Source organism: Pteropus vampyrus, unplaced genomic scaffold (assembly GCF_000151845.1).
Source record: "Pteropus vampyrus isolate Shadow unplaced genomic scaffold, Pvam_2.0 Scaffold31, whole genome shotgun sequence".
Lineage (NCBI taxonomy): Eukaryota > Metazoa > Chordata > Mammalia > Chiroptera > Pteropodidae > Pteropus > Pteropus vampyrus.
In genome coordinates, this window is record NW_011888812.1 from 9483634 (window position 1) to 9504354 (window position 20721).

Genomic DNA, 20721 nt, shown 5'->3' on the forward strand with positions numbered 1-20721 from the left:
TGTTATTTATCCCTTGCATTGGCACAGGTACACCCCAAGTCCCATCCTCTGGGGGTTGTGGTCTGCCTTTGAGGGGCTGCCCCTTGGGAGATGTACTGCTCAGTGGGCTGAGCAGTCCTCCAGTGTTGTAACTTTGGCTTTCTGTCCCCACCAGGCTCACCCATGACATCAGCCTGGAGGAGTTTGAGGATGAAGACCTCTCAGAGATCACCGATGAGTGTGGCATCAGCCTGCAGTGCAAAGACACCCTGTCTTTACGGGTAAGGGTGGGCTCCCAGTAGCCCCTGAGTGGGGTGGCAGGATGTGTAGGGACAGAATTGAGGGCATCCCTAAACCTACAAAGGGGCTTTCAGGGTATGAACCACACCCTCATTAAATGAAATAACATGCTGGAAATATCCAGTACAATGCTTGGCACATCTTGGGTACTCAATCAGAATTTTTTTTTTCTTTTTTGCCAGGAGTTAAGGCAGGAGGCAGCTCCTTCAAATGCCCATAACGGAAGGAAGGGCAAGGGAAGGAGGTCTTGAGCTCCAGGAAGGTTGTAGTTAGAGCCTGAGTTAAGGGAAGGCTCAGGACAACCCTAAATCCTTTCGGTCGTGGCCTTGGCAGAGGGCCTGAGCCAGAGCAGGGTGGAGTCTGATGAAATCTGCAGTGCTTTGGGGCAGGAAAAAAAGAGCCAAGGCACTCCCTCAGCTGCCATTGCACCAAACCACGCCACATGACCTCGCAGACCCTCTCTGGCCCGCAGTCTTAAAGGCCTCTTTGGAGGTTTAACCCAGCATTGCTGCTGCTTTTGACCTTGTAGCTTTGTCATAGGACAGATGGCTCTCTCCTGTCCCTAAAGTTCTGAATCCTGCCAGGGGTTCCTCAGCATCTGGTGAGCCTGGGTCAGAAAAGACATCCCCTATGTCTTTGAAGAACAAGAAGAACAGGGTGCTAGTCAGGAAATGGAAGGCAAAGCACAGGGCTAAGTTGTGGAACCCAGAGCCTCTCTCAGCCCCCAGGAGGGTGGCCAAAGTGGACAGGATGTTAGGAGAGTGGTTAGCAAAGGAGAGTTGCAATGTGAGTTGGGAGTGAGGTTTCTGACTCTGTATTGACATCCTGTTGCCCCCAGAGATTCTGTAAACTCTGCCACGCAAGAGAAAACCAAAGTTGGAAGATAACCTTCCAATACCTTGTATCCCAACCCTCCACCCTCTGGCCAGGCCAAGAAGGCGTGGAAGCAGAGGCCACTTATTCTGGACTTGAAGAATGGCCCCAGGGCCCAGACATAGCTTCTCTAAGGTCATACACCCTATCTTGCCCTCCCCCACAACAAGCAGAGCCTTAGAGAGGGTAGTCCTGCAACCAGCTAGGGCCCTGAGGCAGTACTAGCTAGCAGTGTACTCTGTGGGGCCTTAGACAATCTCTGGGAGGTTTACACACACTCTTGCCAGTGAGTCCTCGCCTCTAGGAAGCTGGGAGGCAGTTAACTGGTGAGAGAACGGGAGGGTGGGGATCTGTCCAAGGTGCCAGGGAGTGAGTTGCAGAAGTGGATCTAGAACGGGGTTCTGAACTATCAAGGTTAGGCCAGCCTGATGGGAAATCTCAGGTTGGAGGGCCCGGCCTGTAGATCGGGGATTCCACTGCCTGCCCAAGTAACCACCACTTGCCCCTCGACCTCAGCATCCCTCTTCCCGCTGCGCTCGGGTGCTCCAGTCCGCACTGCGGTCCTCCCGCAATCCCTCGCCTGGTTGAGACTGTTCTCCCAGTTTTTCTCTCTGTTCCCTTCAAATAACACCACCACTTCAGTCCCTTGTGGGGCCCGAACTCCTTGGCGACCCTGCGTCCCCATGGCAACAGCGGTGACCTCACTCTGGGCTCGGCTTACAACCCCGGTGAGGTCACTGGCCGTTGCCAAGGGAACGGGAGGGTGCAAAGAGTCCGGAAGGAGAGGATGGTGGAGAGGGAAAAGGTGCGGACTGTCAAAAGCGCCAGCTGGAGTGAGGAGTAGGCGGCCTCGCGCATCCTCGCGGGGGGGCAAGAGGGCGCGGCCCCCTTTCGCCAGGCCTCTGCCCCTCTTCCTCGTCACCCCTTCGCGGCCGCGGAATGGACTCGCCCGGGAAGGGGGCGGGGCGCGGCGGCATCGGCCCCGCCCCGGTTCCGCCCCCTGACGCCCCTCCGTCCGCGCCGCGCAGCCCCCGCGCGCAGGGCTGCTGTCTGGGGGCGGCGGCGGCGCGGGGAGCCGGCTGCAGGCCGAGATGCTGCAAATGGACCTGATCGACGCGGCGGGGGACACTCCCGGCGCCGAGGACGACGAGGAGGACGACGAAGAGGAGCGCGCGGCGCTGCGGCCGGGAGCAGGACCGCCCGAGGCCGAGCCTCGCCAGGAGCCGGCACCCCGCAGCCAGGGACAGGACCAAGGCGGCGGGGACACATACCGGCCTAAGAGGCCCACCACGCTCAACCTCTTCCCACAGGTGCCGCGGTCTCAGGTGAGGCGGGAGCGGTGTGGGGCAGGGCTAAGGGGGCGGCACCCTGGGTCCCGATCCCGGGAGGTGTAAGGGACGCCCAGGCCCGGCCCGCAGGGTGGGGACGCGAGGAAGGGGTTGCGGGAGGACTTGCGGGTCCGGCTCGGGGAGAAGTCTCTGGCCTGGTGAGACCTTCTAAGGCTTCCCAAGGGGGAGGTCCCCAGGGAAGTATTCTCGGAAGCAGGCAGGATCTGTCGTAAGAGACGGGGGCTCTTGAGGTGGGGAGGGAGAGGGACAGTGGAAGGATCCGGGAAGGAGAAAAGTGGGAGACAGAGAGAACAGGCCTTTGAGGGGTTGCAAGGGTTTGGAGCTTGGACTTCAGGCTATGGCAGGCTTTCCTCTTCAGGGTATGGGGTTCCTTGTGAAGGTGGGGCAGAAGCAGGATGTGGAGAAAAGAGCATCTGAAGTGGTCCGCGTGGTGGGAGATCATGGGAGATTTTAAAGAGTTGGGGAGCTCAGGGGCATCCGCCAGTTTGAAATGTGGGCAGCTGAGCATTCCCAGAAGGCAGACAAGAGAAATGGGAGGAGGAGCTGCTTGGCTAAGTTGGGGGCCTAGGGCCCCTGGGATGGGTGGCTGGATGCCAATAGGGTCAGAGAGAGTGGCTGTGGCCCTTTGTCTTCCAAGCCCAGTCAAGAGGGGTACAGAGGAGGAGCTCAGGGAGGAGGGGATGTTGATGGAGGGTGCTGCAGGGAAAGGATTGGTCCCCTTCCCAGGATCCTCTGGGGTGGATTTTTGGCTGCCAAACTCATGAATGTGAAGACCTGTGAGGGTGTTCCCTAAGTTGTGTGTAGGGAGACTTTATGTGGGCGTTGTGGAAAGGTTTCTGAGGGGCTGAGGCTGTGGCATGGGCAGTCCAGGGGATCCAGGAAGAAGGGTTGCTTACATCTGTCATCCCTCAGTCATGTGCTCCTGGGGGGTGAGGGAACCATGTTATGGATTTGTCATTTGGATGATTCATCCCAGTCCCCAGGCCAGCTGCTGGGAAGACCCTTCCTCGTGCTTTTTTCAGGCTCTATTAGAATGTCCCTGCCCCTTCCCTAGGCTGTAGCTTCCTTAGTTCCAGGGGACTTGGGATGGAAGTGAGCATTTTCATGTAAACCCTCAGTGTTTGAGACTGGGGGTCTGGCTGTCCCCAGGTGGCTTCTGCTTTTCCCTCCACCTCCTCCCTCTCTCACCATTATACACAGTGGCCATCACCACCTTTGGGGAGGCTGATAAGAATATCTCCCTGAGGGTTGGCCAGCTTCTCTAAGCCAGGAGGAGGCCCAGCTAAAGCCAATAGGCATGGCTTGGAGGGCTGGGAGTTGCCACTCTTCCTGCCTGCTCCAGAGGGGGTTGGCGGTGAGACCCTGGACAAGTGGTCAGGGTGGGGGTGCAGCAAATAGCCTAGGGATGGCCTGATGGGGGCAGGGCCAGGGCCTCCCTGTGCCGGGCACTGTTGATCGCTTCTGTCACAGGGCCTTTTGTTCTCTGTACAGGACACGCTGAATAATAATTCTCTGGGCAAGAAGCACAGTTGGCAGGATCGAGTGTCTCGATCATCCTCACCCCTGAAGACAGGTAAGTCAGGACCCTTTCCTTTACCTGGACTCCCACCTGCCCTGACCCAGTCTGCACTGCAGAGAGCAAACCCATCAGTCTCCAGCTGGCAGGTAGAGATAAACTATCTATCGTGCACCCTTGAATAGACCCATCTGGGGTCAGGTGTGACACAAATGAGAAGGCTGGCTCCAGGGCTGGCCTATTGCTAAGTGGCCGTGCTGAGTGGAGGGAGCAGGTAGCTTGGGAGTCAAGGGTGAGGGCACCTGCCTTCAGCACTGACCGGCTTGCTCTCCAGGGGAGCAAACACCTCCACATGAACACATCTGCCTGAGTGATGAGCTGCCACCCCAGAGCAGCCCCGCCTCCACCAAGGACCGAGGCACCTCCACCGATAGTCCTTGCCGCCGCAGTGCTGCCACCCAGATGGCGCCTCCCAGTGGCCCTCCTGCTGCCCCACCTGGTGGCCGGGGCCATTCGCATCGAGACCGTATCCACTACCAAGCAGATGTGCGTCTAGAGGCCACTGAGGAGATCTACCTGACACCAGTGCAGAGGCCCCCAGACCCTGCAGAGCCCACCTCCGCCTTCTTGCCACCAGCTGAGAGCCGGATGTCAGTCAGCTCTGATCCAGACCCTGCTGCCTACTCCTCAACTGTAGGGCGACCACACCCCTCCATCAGTGAGGAGGATGAGGGATTCGACTGCTTGTCGTCCCCAGAGCAAGTTGAGCCACCAGGTGGAGGGTGGCGGGGGAGCCTGGGGGAGCCACCGCCCCCTCCACGGGCCTCACTGAGCTCGGACACCAGCGCACTGTCCTACGACTCTGTCAAGTACACGCTGGTGGTGGATGAGCATGCGCAGCTGGAGCTTGTGAGCCTGCGGCCATGCTTCGGAGACTACAGCGACGAGAGTGACTCAGCCACTGTCTATGACAACTGCGCCTCGGCCTCCTCACCCTACGAGTCGGCCATCGGGGAGGAATATGAGGAGGCCCCCCGGCCACGGCCCTCCGCCTGCCTCTCCGAGGATTCCACACCCGACGAACCCGACGTCCACTTCTCCAAGAAGTTCCTGAACGTCTTCATGAGTGGCCGCTCTCGATCCTCCAGTGAGTGTGCAGTGGGGAGCTGAGGGAGGCCTTGGTGGGGAGAGTCAAAATGAGGGTACTCCCAGGAGGTGGCCTCAGGCCCTTCTGGTTTAAGGAGTAAGGCCTGGGAGCTCTCTACCTGCCCCTCAAACCTCGACCAGAGCTGGGACTGTCTTCCTCCAGCCCGTCCCCCTCACCTACAGGTGCAGAATCCTTTGGGCTTTTCTCCTGTGTCATCAACGGGGAGGAGCAGGAGCAGACCCACCGGGCCATATTCAGGTAGGAGCACCTGAGCTGGGCTGGCCAGGCAAGAGTTGGGGCCACCCCCTCCCTGCCTCTGCCATTACCCCATGGCCCACCACTGGCATTCATTCTTCCAGTCGGCCCCAGGGACAGTGTCCACCCTCTGGGAACTCAGAGTGTGGTGATGGAGTGGGTGGTTTCGGTGCAGTGTGGCCTTTGCTGTGCTCCTGGAGCTCAGGACTGGGCATCTGATCTGACCAGGGTGTGGAGCCCAGGAGGGTGCCCAGCAAAAATGATGCCTGACCCCACACAAAACCGCAGCCCTCACCCTCCTCCATGTGGAAGTGCTTGCTTCCCATGACTTCTCACAGTGTTACCGGTGGCTCTGGTCACTTCCTCCCTTGGCCTGTGAGTTTATCCATGGCAGATGCATGTCTGATTGACCTTGGTCTCCCCCTGAGCTAGCACTGAACAGGCTCACTGGAAGCTTTGCAAATGTTTATTGAACTAATAATGATGCCAGTGCAGCTCCCAGACCCCAGAGTAGATGGATGGCCTGGCTGGAGATGCCTTGATGGTAAAGTCCTCACGTGCCCTCTTTGGGGACAGGTTTGTGCCTCGACATGAAGACGAACTTGAGCTAGAAGTGGACGATCCTCTGCTGGTGGAGCTGCAGGCTGAGGACTACTGGTACGAGGCCTACAACATGCGCACGGGGGTCCGGGGCATCTTTCCTGCCTACTACGCCATCGAGGTCACTAAGGAACCTGAACATTTGGCAGGTAGTGTTCCTTTTCCCCTGCCTGTTGCCACCTACCCTTCCCCGATTTACTGCCAGGTGAACCTGTGCTCCAAATCTCAACCACCCAGGGAGTGGGCTAAGCAGAGGTGACTTTGGGTCCATTTCACAAAGTGAGGCCCAGCCAAGTTGGGACATCCGTGGATTTTAACACCCTGTACTGACTCTGCCAACTCCTCACTTCATTCTTGCTTTCCAGCCCTGACCAAAAACAGCGACTGGGTGGACCAGTTCCGGGTAAAGTTCCTGGGCTCAGTCCAGGTTCCCTACCACAAGGGCAATGACGTCCTCTGTGCCGCTATGCAAAAGGTAACTACTCCCTATTTCCCTGGGGTGGGTGCCCACCCCTAGCCCAGTTAACGCCCTCCCCTGGGGAGAGGGACACCCAGAACCTAATGTTCCTGTTCCTCACCCACAGATTGCCACCACCCGCCGGCTCACCGTGCACTTTAACCCACCCTCCAGCTGCGTCCTAGAGATCAGCGTGAGAGGCGTGAAGATAGGTGTCAAGGCTGATGATTCCCAGGAGGCCAAGGTGACCACTCTGGCCCCTGCCTTCGGCTCTCCCACCAGATTTCCCACCTGTGCGCCTTGCAGACTGGTAACCACCCTCTTTTCCTCTTCCCTCCTGTAGGGAAATAAATGTAGCCACTTTTTCCAGTTAAAAAACATCTCTTTCTGCGGTTACCACCCAAAGAACAACAAGTAAGTGGGATGGGACCAGAGGTCAAGGTGTGGTCTGGGGGCCTGGAGCCATTATGGCAGGGCGTAGGGTGAGAGTGAGCCTGGAGCGGTCTGAGCCCCATCCTACCCAGACTGCTGTCCTCCCACAGGTACTTTGGGTTTATCACCAAGCACCCCGCCGACCACCGGTTTGCCTGCCATGTCTTTGTGTCTGAAGAATCCACCAAAGTCCTGGCAGAATCCGTGGGGTACGTATGTGTGTTTCCTGTCAAGTGCTAGGCCTGCCAGCTAGCCCCGCTCCCTGGCCCTCGAGCACATTCCTTGTGCTCACCGTCATCCCTCAGTCCTTCCCCATGTCTGCACACCGCCTCCAGGTCATAGTGTGGTGGCCTGGAGAGAGGCCTTGGTGGTCTTGAGGAGCAGCTTCCAAACTTTTTAGCTGCTGGACCCTTTCTTCAATTGCATTCTCATTCAGGAAGCAGAATTTGTAGAGAACAAAGCTGAGCAGCTCCAGCTGGAGGAATGGGAGTCCCACCCAGGGACACCGAGGCTCTAGCTGGAAAACTTGGGTTGAGTTCCTGTTCCTCCCTAGTCAGCGTGTGTGTCTGCCTACCTCCTAGGAGAGCATTTCAGCAGTTCTACAAGCAGTTTGTGGAGTACACCTGCCCCACAGAAGATATCTACCTGGAGTAGCAGCGCTGCCTCGCCCTCTGCATCCCCCAGGCTCTCAGGCCAGTGCCAGGACACCTGGCTGCTGACAGGAAGTGGCACTGCTTGAGGAGGGGCACCCGCCACCACCAGAGGATGGAGAAGTGAGGGCCATTGGCCGAGGGTGGGGGAGGGTGGGGGTTACGGGGAGAGGTAAATGCAGTTTATTGTAATATAAGGGGTTAGATTCATCTATGGAGGACAGAGCGGGCTGCCCGGGGATTGGGAGGGAGTGGGGCTGGTGGGCATTGGGCCTCTGGCCAGGAAGGATGCCCACCCCAAGAGCAGAGGGTTCTATCCCATCCTGGGGCTCGCTTCCCCTGCCAGGGCCTCTGGCTCCCTCGCCATTGGCTTCTGCCTTGATGAAGCCCATGCCACCTGCGAGTGCCCACCCTGCCCCCAACTCCCAACCCCAACCAAAGGCCCCGAGGTCAAGCTGAGCCCAGCCGCCTCCTGAGGACTTTCTAGTAAGGAAACGGCAGCAGGTGGAGGTGCAGTCCCTGTTCCCAGCTCTGTCACTTATGTGGCCTCTGGATGGCTCCCCCGCCAACCTCATGGGCATGCTGGCCCCTGTTAGGTGTGGGGCCTCACAGGGAAGGAGAGAGCTACAGCAGGGCCCCGCCCGGGCAGGAAAAGAAGCCTTCTAGACCGGCCTGGGCCAGCAGGGCCTCTTGGCTGCTTTGGCTGTAGCCCCATCTCGGTCCTGTCACCCTGGCCACAACTATTAAAGTGCCATTTCCTGTCTGGATTGAAGTGGATGTGTCTACTTTGACCCCTCCCATGCCCAGCTCATCTCCATCCCAGGAAAGCCCAAGGCTTTGCTGCACAGAATAGCTTTATAAGGGGATCCCGTCACAGGTGTGCATCGTAGTAATACTCAGCCATGTCCGGCCCGTCACGTTTGCGCTGCTGGGCCCGGGAGAGGAGGGGTCGAGGCCCTCGTGGCCATGGGTGCTTAGGTCGGACCCCATAGTCTAAAGAGAGAGAAGAGAGTATGCGTGGGAGGGAGAGTCTGGTTTTGAATCCACTAAAGTCACCCCTGAACAGATACTGTTTGGAATTGAGAAGACCCCGAGGCTGGAGGACCCAGGTACCTTCCCTAGGGCATGTCTCTCCGCTCAGGGAGGGGCGAGGGTAGTGCAGGGAAGGGGGAGGAGGAGAGATGAGAGATACTACCATCCACGAGGCCGGACAGTGGCTGTGAGAGTTCCAGGGGAGCTGAAAATTCCTCGGGAACAGATCGCTGAGGCCTGTGGGAAGCGTTGGGGTGCTCAGCCCTAGCTCCAAAGACCACTTTGAAGTAAGAAATGGCTCAGGGTAGGGGGCTGCACGAGCCCCCATACACACCAGGGTAATGGTGCCAGCCTCTCCTGGCAGGGGAGGGAGGGCGGCCACACGGCAGAGTCCCACCTTCCAGGCCCTGGGCCCTGCTGAACCTTGACTCTGTGCTCCCGGGAGTTACCTCAGTGGCTGGGGGCGGAGGAGTGCAGCTGCCAAGACGAGGTAGAGGAGGAAGAGGCTCAGCCCAGCCCTGGGGTACAGAGCCCCCAGCATGGTGAGAACCATCTCCTACTCAGGTCCTGGCTCCTGGCTTCCACCTGCCCCTCCCCCAGCAAAAGGATGGAACCCACTGCCAGCTCCCAGGGCCGCCTCACAAAGGGCACTGGTTCCAGGGCTCAGAGTCAGCACCAGCTCTGGACCAGGCCAGAAACCTCCACGCTGAGGTTTGGTTTTTATTTGTTTGATTTCACTGACACTGTAGGCCAGCAGGTGCTAAGCCACATCTTGTTCTAGTGTCATTGCCCAAGGTTCAAGGGCACAGACCTATGGAGTTAGATTTCAGTTCAAATCCCACCTTACCTCTTGCTATGTGGACATGTCACTTAATTCCTGTGGGCCTGTTTCCTCATCTGTGAGGTGAGGTACATAATATGCCCAAGGTCTGGCACACACAAGACCCTCAGCAGAGGTCATGGCCACTGAATCTTCACCACCCAGAGCCCCGCCCATTCCCACTCAGCCCCCTCCATATCTCCTGCTACTACCACTACCTGGTGTCTCTGACATCTCATAGTCCCAGGAAGGTCCTGTCGGCTAAAGAGCCCCGAGTGGTCACTTAGTCCTGGCCAGCTCAGACGGCACTTGGAGGGACTTCTCACTTAGCTCCCCACAGCTTAGAACAGCTTGGCCCAGGGCCTCCAGAGGCCCTGCCACCACCCGAGGCTGGACTCAAGTTAGGTGGCAAATCCTGGGACCTGCTTCTCTAGAGTGTCAGCTTTCAGAGGGCAGGGACTACGGGACCCCAGTACCTGACACTGGTGGATGCTCAGTACATATTTGTCGAATGAATAAATACAATGTGACAGTGTGCTGGAGACAGTCTCTCCATAGGCCTGAGGCAAAGCTGTGTGGCCTTTGGTTCCTGCCCAGCCCTCCCTTAATGCAATGGGGACCTGGCTCACTGCAGAAGCCCAGAGCCCAAGGCTTTAAAACCAAGCCCCAGGCCCCACCCAGACCTGTGGGATCAAAACCTTTGGAAACCTGGATGCTTCTAAAACACATCTACTGGCAGGTCCAACCCCTTCCTCTAACTGCTGAGATGCCCCCAGGTTAGAAAGGGAAGCCCCTTGTTTCCAACCCTGGCTCCTGGTCCTGAGTAGCCCCCCAAGGCTGACCAGCTCAGGTTTCCTTCACTCTATCTGCTCCCTGTGCTTGGAGCCTACACACTGACTTCTCACTGAACACCTCCCTTTCTGTCCTGTGAGTTCAGGACACTCAGTGCCTAACTCCACACCCCTCGTCCTTCCCCCCGCTTGCCTCCGAGGTGCCACCTCTTCCTCTCTATGCACAACCAGTCCCAAGGCTGGCTAAAACCTCTCTAACCCCCTGCTGTGGCCTTAATTCAGCCCATCTGCTGTTCTAGGTCTCTGCCCTCTATGTCAGTGCCCCTCTCCTCCATCTCTGCCCACTAGTCCACCCTGCACCGGGTAGCTGCGACGAGGTTTGAAACAGGCTCTTCCCTGCTGCCTCCCAGTTTCTCAGCTGGTATGTGATAGCCTGTTAGCTTTGGCCCTGATCTCCCCCTGCAGCCTCACCCCCTGCTCACCACCCTCTACTCCTTTCTGCCCTAGCATTGGCTTCATGCCACTGTGACACAGGGCTTCCTCTCAAAGTCTGCCCATTGAAAAACTGATGGAGATTTTCCAGTTTAAAAGCCGGCTTGAATGGAGGCTTCCCTGACCAGTGCACCTCCCCAGTCATCAGCCTGGGCAGGCAGACACCCCATTCGCCCACTCCAAGTCTAGACTACTTTTCGCACACACTTCTAACTACTGCAGCGATGCGGTGCATTGCATGCAATTACACACCTGTCTCCACCGATCAGTGAGGGCAAGAACTGTGCCTTACTCATTGCTGATTACACAGCACAAGGCTAAAGAGCAAGGGCCCAGCAATACCTGTTAGACTCAGCGGGATGTGGGCCTCGAGCGGCGACTACCAAAGCTCAATACCTTCATTCCCCGGCCAGGGCCGGTGTCGGGGGATTCTCGGAGGCACCTGGGGAAAGCAGTCAGGGAAAGGCTGGCCACTCTGGCTGGGGTGGCCCTCCACCCGAGAGTCTGGGAGGTGACGCACAACAGAACCAGTGCAGACCCCAGCCCCCTCAGAACCTAAGGGGCCACCCCTCCGGCTAGAAACTCCAGCAGGAGAGTGTGGTCTGTTCACAGGGCAAAGTGGGCAGGGGCAGGGGTTAAGAAAGGGAAAGACTAAGCAGAACCTGCGCCCGGCTTTCTCCCAGAGCTTCTCAGGCTCCTGTTTACCTTCCATTCCCTCCTCCAGCCCCCAATCCAGCATCACCCCCAGTGCTAGCTGGTGCCTGACATTCTTTTCCTAAAAGAGAAAAGCTTTTTGCATTGAAATAGCTGCCACTCTGCACTGAGCTGGGCCCACCATTCACCAGGCTCCCTCCCAGACAGGCAACAGGGCCCTGCAGGGCGAAGAGGCAGACAAAAGCTCTGGCCAGAAGCCACAGGGGAGGCCGTTATGCACTCACTGCCCAGGTTCAGCCTTGTTGTCATCAACAAGGACTGGTAAGAGGCAGTTTACTCCCACAGCTTCTCTGACAAGCAGCTCCGCATGCTCGAGGTTAAATTCCAGCTTTCTGTGGCTCCAGCCCGGGTCTGCGGGAGCCCAGGTCCCAGTGGGACCTGAGACATCTCCGCCCAGTGATATGCAGCTGCAGTGGCTCCATCACCAGAGGGTACAGTCAAAGTCGAGAGAGTATGAGAGGGGCTCTGGTGGCGACCAGGGCTGTATGTGGAGCCTGGCCAGGGTGGGAGTACCGGGTACTCTGGGCAGTTGGCACAGAGAGGCCACAGGTTTGGACATTGCCAGAGTCAGTTTTATTAGGGTAGAGGGGCCCAAGGGACTGAGGGCTGAGGTACTCTTGCCCACAGCAGCAGAGCATGCCACTCCGCCCCGCCCCCCACTCTTGGGATGTCTTGTCAGCCCCAACTGTAGAAATAAATTTTCTGCCAGGCGGGCAAGTAATCCATGAGTGGCCCTGCAGTGAGAGAGAAGAACAAGTTCAGGGCTGAGGGCCAGACTCCTGGTTCTGCTCTACCCCGGGACCTTCTCAACCAACCGCTGCTCAGATTCAGCTGCTCACATCTGCACAGCCACGAGCTCCTGACTCTCCCACCTCGTCACCCCTAGAGAGGCAGCATTGGCAGCAATCTTGTCTCCATTTACTGACAAGGATTCTCAGGCTGAGAGGCCACACGTCTTGTCCAGCTGTATATGCTGACAGCCCAGCCCAGTGGCTCTTTGCTGATGTGGGATCTCTAAACAGCCCAGCAGGCTTCATCCCCACCAGACTCTTCACTCAGAAACCCTGGTGTCGTATCGCCTCAGGACGCTGAGTCAGGAAAATGGCTAATGGCCTGATGAGGTCAAATACTCATCCCACCACAGGGCACCCTCCTTCCAGCCACCCCTGAGGCTCTACAGGCCCGCCTGGCCCATGTCCAGGAGCTGTCATCCATCCAACCTGACTCCTAGGCTCCCTCTCCCAACTGTGCCAAGAATCAAATTACAAGGAGACAAAGAGAAAACTGTTGAAGACAGGGCCACACATGAAGTCCACGGCACTCCATAATAATCACACCCCACCCCAGGCTTACTTGTGACCAGGCCAATGCCTGGAACACGGTCTGCCAGCAGCCGGAGGAGGAAGAGGATTCTGGCCCTGCAAGGAGGAGATAAACAGGGAGCAAGCTGAGTAGGGAGTCTGGGTTCCAGCAAATCAGGGTGCTAACAAGCCTTCACTGACCTCTGACCACAGGCAGTGCATCCCAGAAGACAGAAACTATAGAACAAGGACAGACTCCAGGACAAAGGACAAGACCTCTGGGTGTGGCGCTGGTCCTGCCCTCCCCCAGCCACAGGCCAGGGATGCTCACAGCTGGAAGGCAGCCTGGCTGCAGAGAGTAAACTGTCTCTGACGGCAAGAAAGGGATAGAGAGACTGACGGCCTCCCAGACTGTACCCCAGGGCGCCTCCAACCCTGTTCCTGTCCTCTGGGGAAACAAAGACTTTCTCTGACAGGTTTCTAGATCCTTCTCAGTCTGGGCCGCTGCTCTGAGGGCACCAGGCTAGTCAGGTCAGCAAGACAGTGAGCCAAATTGGAGACTTGCAGCCCGGGAAGCCGCCTCTGTAATTACCGTCTCAAAGTTCCTCAGTTCAATGAGATACTTGAGCTATAATATTTCCTCTGTAAAATGTAAGTGGTTTGTTAGGGGAGGTCATGTGATCCATGTAAGCCTCTGGAATGTTCTCTCTAGAATATGGGATAGAGTTTGGCTTTAGTACCTTATGAGCTTTCAAACTTATCTGAAAGCAGGAAATTGCCAAATAATTTTCACTGATGCAAGGTTGCTTGCTAGTATCTCAGAAAAAAAAACAGAAGTCGTATGGCCATAGTATAAAGTACAATTCCAATTCATATTCCAGTCTTTAAGCAGTGTACTTGTTAAAACCTAGACAGAAGGGTCCTGGGAGCCTCCAGTCTGTCTCATGGCCCCAGGTGCTATATATGGACCCTTTCTCAAATCTCAGTCTGACCTCAGGCTGTCACCCTGGCCCTGAGCCACCTCCAAATACCCCCAGCAGGCCTCTCTGTGTCTGGCTGAGGATGGGAGCTCTTGACCCTCACAGGTAAGAGTGGGGACTGGGCAAGGCGGGGACTGGGCCAGGAGAGAACATGGATGTGGGGTCTGGCTCTGCCACTGGCTAGCTGGGTGGCTTTAAGCTGCCCAACCTCTTTGAACCTCAAGTGCTTCCTGTGAGGAGTGGGGATAATCCAAACTATTTGATAGGGAGACATGCAAATGAGCTGGAAGGTGTGGAAAGCCTGCACCCACCACCATCCCTGAGGCCCCGCCCTTGGTGCATCTCCTGCCAACAACTGCTTAAGCTCCTACACACATTGGCTGATGGCCCCGAGAGCTTGGAGGGCAGGTCTGGGCTAGCATCTGGTAAATGAGGGAGTGACTACATCCCAGGGAAGCACATAGCAAGTGCTCACTGAACCCAGAGGATGGGAGGAGGGAGGAGGGGGAGGTGTGATCAGGGGCTGGGCACTGGTGTCCCACTTCCCTCCCGTCGCCTTCGCTGAGGCTGGGTCCTTACTCAGAGAAGCGGTCATAGAACGGGGAGCGCAGCAGGTAGTAGAGCAACAGGATGGTCCGGCGCCGCAGCTCCAGCCGCTCCCTCCGAGTCAGGCCCTTCCTGTCACTCAGGAGGCTCAGACTGGGGTGAAGAGGGAACACAATCAGGGCCAGCAACGGGAGGAGCAGGGGCCTCTGCCTGCTCAGGTGAGGCCAGGCCTGCGGCACGAAGCCCAGCAGGGGGAGTGGAGCCCCAAGGTTTGTCCAGGCTCACCTGGTCACGTCGACCACACCAGACAGAAGCCAGGGTGTCCACGACCGCTGACCCCATAGGCCCAGGCTGAGCACTGACGGCCAAGTTGTCAAGGATGTCTCTAGCACAGGGCCTGCCCTGCCCACTCCCATCTGTCCCTACCCCACAGTGCCAGCAGCCCTACACTAAGGATACAGTGCAGGAGGGGCCGGGCAATATACAAGGACTCTGCAATGGTCTCTTGCAGTCCCAGTGGGGTGGGGGAGACGCTCAGCTCCTCCTGGTGCTGCTGCTGCCATCTCTCCTGCTGCTGGGGGGCTCCCCAGTGCCTTGAGTGCAGGGATGGGGCTAGAACACAAGGACAGCAGATGAAAGCCAGGCCCTCAGGCCCACGCTGACCTAGCACAGAGGCGCCCCGTCCAGCTACGTCCTATACTTACTGTTCTGGAGGGTTCGCACCACTCGGTTAGACCGCTTCCCTACATATGACTGCTCCTGGCTGCCAGAGCTGTGGTAACCATCTAGCAGGGATAGAAGGCCATACTGTCAGAGGGACATGTTTTCAGCAAAACCTGTTAAGAGTATGTGTGCAGTGAACACTCTTGGGCCAAGAGGAGAATGCAATGAGCTTATACTAAGGCAGCAGCTGAGTCAAGGACACTGTGTAGGGGCTGTGGCTCAACCTGGAACCTGTCCACAGCGGGCAGCATTCTGCAGTCCTTCCTGGCCTGGGGAGAGGTCAGCATCACCTGTTGCACATGAGCCAACCAAGAACCCAGGCTTCCAAGGGACTGGAACAAGGCAAGGAGGGTCCAACCACATCTACAGGGACCACAGTAACAGAGGAGCTGTAGCTCCTCAGTCTTTGGCTTTCAACATGACCATGAGGAGAAGCAAAGAACTGTCCCCACTCAAGGCCAGGAGAGTGAGGCTCAGAGGCTAACAGGTGATGGTCCCAAAGCCCTGAAGGGACAGATCTGCTAGGTATCCTGCCTCATGAGCCTGGGATTCTTGATATAGAACCAGACCCAGAGACGAGATTGGCAGGACCCCTGTTTCCTGCTGATGCTCTGTCCCTTCTTCGTGCTGTCCACAAAAAAGGATGAGGATCTGACGCCAGAGCTCCTGAGTTCAAGTTTCAATTCTGCCCCAACCTAATGTTTTTCTTTTTGAATGGCAACATTCGTTAGATCAGCTCTAAATCCACAAATGTCCCATGCTCCATTCCACTCCAGAGTGGGGAAGCAGCTTACCTGGGGACTGCGCCTGGGTCTCCCTGTCCAGCGGAATGATGGGGGGTGAGGTCTGGAGGCCAGCCTTGAACCAGATGAGCAGGAACATTCGCAGTACCGCCCTGGATTGGGAGTAAGGCAGGGCTGGTGGGAGAGTGACTAGCGGGCAAGGGGACAGGGGTGCTCTGCTGAATCCCATCTGTACAGCTGGCCTCAGGTACCCCACCCAGGGCCTGCCCACCACAGTTCTGACATACTTGGCCAGCTGGATGAGGGCGATGACAAGCCAACGGCCCACTTCGCCCCACACCTTGGCAGCCCCCATCTCCATGAACACCTCCACGCACTCCAGCACGCTCAGCCATGTCAACAGCTTCTGCTGGGACAGCGACTGCAAGAACCCCAGGCCAAGAGGTCAGGGGACACTCCCTTATCACAGACCCTCCCCCTAGGGCAGCAGTCTCCAATGTTTCTGGCAACGGGGACCAGTGCACCTATAAGAATCTAATGCCTGATGATCTGAGGTGGGGCTGAGGTTGATGATGCTAGCGCTGGGGAGCGGCTGCAAATACAGATGAAACTTCCCTCACCCGCCACTCACCTCCTGCTGTGTGGCCTGGTTCCTAACAGGCCACTGACCGGTACTGGTCCGTGGCCCAGGGGTTAGGGACCCCTGCCCTAGGAGACTCTTTTGACAGAATATGTGAATTTTCCCCTTTCCAAGTAACCTGTTAGATCTCCACCTGGGACAGGCTACTCCATGTCTCAGTCTCTTCATCAGATGGGGACACTGACACCTTGACATCTCACCTAATGAGATGACTTGAGGCTCAGATGGACGTAGGCATGTTTCATACTCTATGAGACCACAACATGTGCTACACACACAGGCTGGTTATTACTATTTTGTTCCCAAGTCCCTATGCTTCCCGCCTTCAGATCCGGGCAGAGTTCTCACCACAGGCAACTTTTTCCGAAGCTCCTTCCGTAGAATTCCATCATTGAGCAGCACAAGCAGGTTAGAGGCAGAGTACACTGAGGGGTAGAGTGTGGCCTTGAGAGGCTGGCTCTGCAGCCTCCACCCCTTTACCTTCTCAGAGCTGCATGGGTCACCTATCACCTGCTGGGCTCAGCCACCCATAGACTATGTGGAAACCACTCTGCCTCTTAGCTCATATCCTCAGAGCTCTATGCTCCCCAACGTGATCTCACATGGGTGGTTGGAACAAGAAAGAATGATTTGATCTCAGTGACAAACCAGCTACTGCCCTGCTTAATAGCACTGGTCATCCAGCGGTCCAGAACTGTCCATTGTGCTCCAAATAGCCACAGATGTGTGGTCTCACCTCCTGGCCTCTGCTCTCTCTGCAGCCTGTTTCTGAAAGCCTACTCCATCTCCACCTTTCAAACCCCACTCATTCTTTCGGGACCGTCACCTCCAGTACTCACTGGGCAAACACTACAGAGGCAGTGGGGTCCTGGAATCTGGGAGATCTGGATTTGAATCCTTTTTCTAGGATCATCAGTGGCTGTTCCCTAACTTCACTGAACTTCTGTTCCCTTAACTGGACACTGAGGACCGTACCCACTTTATATGACTGTGGGGAGGAGTAACTGAGCATAGGCAGGGAAGGCACTTGACCCAGCTGCCTGACCAGCCAAGGTCCCCAGATTTGCTTCTCAACTATGGGGACATAGAGGGCCCAGGACAGAGGATGCTGGACCTTTGTCCCATTCAGTCACAGCACAGGATGATGGTCTAACGGGAAGCCTAGGACTATAAGCTGGGGTGGTCACCCCTCTGGGACGCCCTCCTGGGCCTTCCCATCCCCCAACCACCCCTCAGCCCGGCTCACCCAGCTCTGACAGCTCGTGCGAATCGGCGAAACGACCTGAGGAGAAGGCACAGAAGGAAGCGTCGGTGAGCACTGCCTCACCCTGAGGCTTTGGATCCCTGGATTTCCCCTCCCTATGCCCTACGGGAATTGGAAGGTACTTCTCAAGCACAGCGATCACCCTGACTCCGCAGAAAAGGGGGCCAGTGGGGTCAGAGGTCAGAGCCCCGAAGGGATGGGTCAAAGGTCGGGGTGGCACCTGCCAGCAGGTAACTGAGGCCCCGCACTGCCGTCTCCAGCTGGGCCGTGGCGGCCGGGTGACGAGTCACGTACTCCTGGTAGCGGAGGCCCAGGAGCCGCAGCTTCTCCATCCTGCTCGAGGGACCGACAGACACACTGACCGACAGTAGGAGTGGTTGCGGCGCCCTGCTTCCTGCGGCCTCCTTCCTGCTTCCGGTCCTAGGCCCGCCTCTCGATTGCTTAACTTCCGCAGGCCAGAAGTACGGTGACGTGAAGGACCATGGAGCCCCTCATCACCTCATTTCTTAAATCGCCTCCCACTAGGGTAGCGTTTAGCAACTGTGGGCCTAATCCCGCCTCCCTACTCCTTCAAGTCATTGGTTAACACACTCTCCGCCCCCGACCCGTTCAACGCTATCGGGACTGGCTTTTCCGCCTTCCGGGTTGGCTGCCCTTGCGTCTGCGCAGTTACAGCTGCAGGAATGCTACCGCGGCAGTCTGAGCTGTTCTTTCTAGAGAAGGGACCGGGAGCCTAGAGTCTTTCCAATGGAACACCGAGAGGCTCGAACGGGACCGGATTTTAAAGGGCTGGGAGATAGCGCGCGGAAAGGAGCCTCCATCAGACTTGGGGAGGTGTCGAGAGAGTCTAAGGAGAGTCGAACTGTGTCTCGGCAGGCACAAGTGTGGCCAGGTGCCTCGTCTCCCCCCGGAGGTAGTGCTGGGGAAACTAAGGCAGTGAGGAGTCCAGCATCCCACGTAGGTTCAATCCCCCGGCCAGCACTGTTAGTGCTCCGACTTCGGCCCCAGTTCCCGCAAGGACTCTGCCACCCAAGAGCGCGCACCTGCACTCCCACCTCCGTGGAGAAAACCCTGGCCTGGGCTTCTGCTCTCAGCTCGGAGCGACCTTGGTCGGGAGTTTCCCTTCTCTGGGCCTCCGGTATCCCCATCTGTAAAATGGTTTGAGGGCAGACTTGGTCTTGGGACGCGGGATCAATCTCAAAGCGCTTTTCGGCCCTCTGATGCCATGCTTTGTGACCTCTCGGTCCTCAGCTGCTCCCCCAAGGGATGGGGTGATTCCTGGGAATCCCATCCTAAAAGGGGCAGCCTAGCTGGACCGGTCGGCAGCGGGAGAAGAGTGGTCAGAGGTGGAAGGAACAGAAGCTCGGGGAGGTAGCCGCTGATTGGCTGTGAGGAAAGGGGCGGGCCTCGCCCATCGAACCTTTGTTGGCAGATTGGTGGTACCCTGAGAATAGTAATACATTATTTTACATAATCCTCTCCACCAGATATTATCTCCAGATGAAGAAAAGATCCGCTTAAGAACCAGTCAAGATTCTAAAATCCGGGTCTAGTCTGACCACAGAATCTAGGGGTTTTAAGTACAACACTTCACCAGGAAGACACAGCCTCTCCTTGCATTCACTCCTCCTAGCCTCCTCCCCAGCTTGATTTTTTTCTGTATCTTGTGGGGAATCATAGCTGCCCTCCCTACTCAGGCCAAGGAATGAAGACCCAGGGAGATGTGTCCAGGCACCTCTGGAGAGGCAAAGGCCTTGGAGAACTCAGGAGGTGAGCTTGGGCATCACCAGCATCATTTCTCACCATCTTCTGCATGTGAGGCTCACTCAACTCTTTTTAGCAACCTTGCTAGGTTGCTGTGAATTCCTTTTCACAGATGGGGAATAAATCCCAAGGAGGGGAAAGAACTTGTCCTGGGTCACACACCATGGCATTGGCCAAAAGGACCACAATGCAGGTCTCTGTGATGGTGCTCTTTCTCCTACTGCCCACAGCCAAGCAAGAACAGTGACATGTTGAGGCCATGTGGTCATGAGTCAAGTTAGTAACTGGGATTAAGACCAGGGTTTAGGGCATTCAGTATGGGGCTCTTTCTCTCTTCCTCCTTGCACCCCACCATCTTAATTTGTTTCCCAAACCTCACCAGTAGATAGTCTTCCAGCTCCTCTCTCTCTGAATGTAGAGAGAATGAGGAGGGAGAGTGTGAGGTTTCTTTGGCATTTCCAGGGCTGGTGGTCCTGTGCTTCTGAGGAGGAGAGGGGCATGGAGGATTGAGGAGCAGCCTCCCCCGACAGAATATGAGGGGTGCTTGGGCTGGAGCCTGCTTCTCTTGCCTCCCTTCAGGACTGGGAAAGGATCATGGGCCCAGCCGAATTGCCTCTCTAGATCCTGGGCCTGATTAGGTCCCAGAGACAAAGAGTGGCCATGTGTGCAGAAGACCTAGATCCTGGGCCTGATTAGGTCCCAGAGACCAACAGTGGCCATGTGTGCAGGAGACGCCCAGGGCAGCTCCTCCCTGCTGGGCCCCTGCCTAGATTTGGTCACCTGGCTGGACTGAAAGGGCCTCTGGGCAGGTTGATCCAGATCTCTCCTCCTAACTCTCCTCCTAAGTCTGCCGTGAGCCGCAGGGGAAGAGAGCTAGAGCTAGACCAGTCCAACAAGTACAGATGAAGACACTGAGGCCCAGAAAAGGTCCTGACTGGTTAAGGTCACACAGCAAAGTCCTGGGCAGAGCTGGGCCAAACCCTGTCTCAAGCTTAGAAGACTAGCACCCACTCAAATGCTCATACATGTCTCTCTTTCCCCTCCTCAACTTAGAAGAGGCCTTGGAGGCATCTCAGCAACTCAATTTCCCCTGAGTGGTAAGGTTGAGTGAGAGGTAGGGTCAGCATTGCAAGTGACCACAGTCACTCTGCAGACCCGAATGCTGACCCAGCTTCCTCCACAAACTCCCTGGTCAGGCCCTAACTGTTTGCTACCTGCTCCTTCACATTCAACCTCCACAGACACTATCTGTTGAGGACCTTGCAGAGGGAGTCACCCACCCTCCGCCCCAGCTCCAGGCAGAGATGAGGGGCAGAGCGGCTGGGGGCTTAAAGCTCCAGATGCTTGGGTGGT

The 20721-nt window shown here is 56.9% G+C and overlaps 3 protein-coding genes and 1 long non-coding RNA gene across 6 annotated transcripts; 2 read left to right on the top strand and 2 right to left on the bottom strand.

Annotated features, from left to right (window-relative positions):
- The first annotated feature begins 2146 nt into the window (after positions 1 to 2146).
- MAPK8IP1 (mitogen-activated protein kinase 8 interacting protein 1) lies at positions 2147 to 8323 on the top strand. Its single transcript, XM_023528720.1, has 10 exons — positions 2147 to 2477; positions 3993 to 4074; positions 4352 to 5164; positions 5347 to 5422; positions 5996 to 6168; positions 6385 to 6494; positions 6604 to 6720; positions 6820 to 6890; positions 7019 to 7117; positions 7490 to 8323. Exons 1-10 carry the CDS (start codon positions 2244 to 2246, stop codon positions 7560 to 7562), a joined length of 1848 nt encoding a protein of 615 aa, XP_023384488.1. The 5' UTR covers positions 2147 to 2243; the 3' UTR covers positions 7563 to 8323.
- Positions 8324 to 8392: 69 nt separating this feature from the next.
- Positions 8393 to 11830, bottom strand: CUNH11orf94 (chromosome unknown C11orf94 homolog). The gene is made up of 3 exons (XM_011356876.2): positions 9040 to 11830; positions 8754 to 8827; positions 8393 to 8551 (listed from the first exon to the last, which is right to left on the bottom strand). The coding sequence occupies exons 1-3, from the start codon at positions 9141 to 9143 to the stop codon at positions 8430 to 8432; spliced, it is 300 nt and encodes a 99-aa protein (XP_011355178.1). The 5' UTR covers positions 9144 to 11830; the 3' UTR covers positions 8393 to 8429.
- A 127-nt stretch (positions 11831 to 11957) lies between these two features.
- PEX16 (peroxisomal biogenesis factor 16) lies at positions 11958 to 19100 on the bottom strand. Of its 3 annotated transcripts, XM_011356877.2 has the most exons (11): positions 17825 to 18599; positions 17587 to 17622; positions 16689 to 16765; positions 15988 to 16121; positions 15752 to 15852; positions 14939 to 15019; positions 14694 to 14846; positions 14520 to 14592; positions 14268 to 14387; positions 12761 to 12825; positions 11958 to 12141 (listed from the first exon to the last, which is right to left on the bottom strand). In XM_011356877.2, the coding sequence occupies exons 1-11, from the start codon at positions 17934 to 17936 to the stop codon at positions 12083 to 12085; spliced, it is 1011 nt and encodes a 336-aa protein (XP_011355179.1). In that variant the 5' UTR covers positions 17937 to 18599; the 3' UTR covers positions 11958 to 12082. The 3 variants fall into 3 exon arrangements, with proteins under 3 accessions (XP_011355179.1, XP_023384490.1, XP_023384489.1); XM_023528722.1 differs by lacking the exons at positions 15988 to 16121; positions 17825 to 18599 and adding an exon at positions 18648 to 19100; XM_023528721.1 differs by lacking the exon at positions 15988 to 16121 and having other exon boundaries at positions 17829 to 18046.
- Positions 18482 to 19728, top strand: LOC111737788. The gene is made up of 2 exons (XR_002779566.1): positions 18482 to 18561; positions 19092 to 19728. It is a non-coding gene; the product is annotated as an uncharacterized LOC111737788 (long non-coding RNA).
- The last annotated feature ends 993 nt before the right edge of the window (positions 19729 to 20721 follow it).

Coding starts and splice junctions, on each gene's coding strand:
- MAPK8IP1 (XM_023528720.1), top strand. CDS start 2,244: ATGCTGCAAATGGACCTGATCGACGCGGCGGGGGACACTCCCGGCGCC. Junction 6,495..6,603: donor TCTGTGCCGCTATGCAAAAG/GTAACTACTCCC, acceptor CCTCACCCACAG/ATTGCCACCACCCGCCGGCT. Junction 6,891..7,018: donor TACCACCCAAAGAACAACAA/GTAAGTGGGATG, acceptor GTCCTCCCACAG/GTACTTTGGGTTTATCACCA.
- CUNH11orf94 (XM_011356876.2), bottom strand. CDS start 9,143: ATGGTTCTCACCATGCTGGGGGCTCTGTACCCCAGGGCTGGGCTGAGC. Junction 8,828..9,039: donor CTCCGCCCCCAGCCACTGAG/GTAACTCCCGGG, acceptor CGCTTCCCACAG/GCCTCAGCGATCTGTTCCCG. Junction 8,552..8,753: donor ACTGTCCGGCCTCGTGGATG/GTAGTATCTCTC, acceptor CTCTCTCTTTAG/ACTATGGGGTCCGACCTAAG.
- PEX16 (XM_011356877.2), bottom strand. CDS start 17,936: ATGGAGAAGCTGCGGCTCCTGGGCCTCCGCTACCAGGAGTACGTGACT. Junction 15,853..15,987: donor GCCCTCATCCAGCTGGCCAA/GTATGTCAGAAC, acceptor CTCCCAATCCAG/GGCGGTACTGCGAATGTTCC. Junction 12,142..12,760: donor AGGCATTGGCCTGGTCACAA/GTAAGCCTGGGG, acceptor CTCTCACTGCAG/GGCCACTCATGGATTACTTG.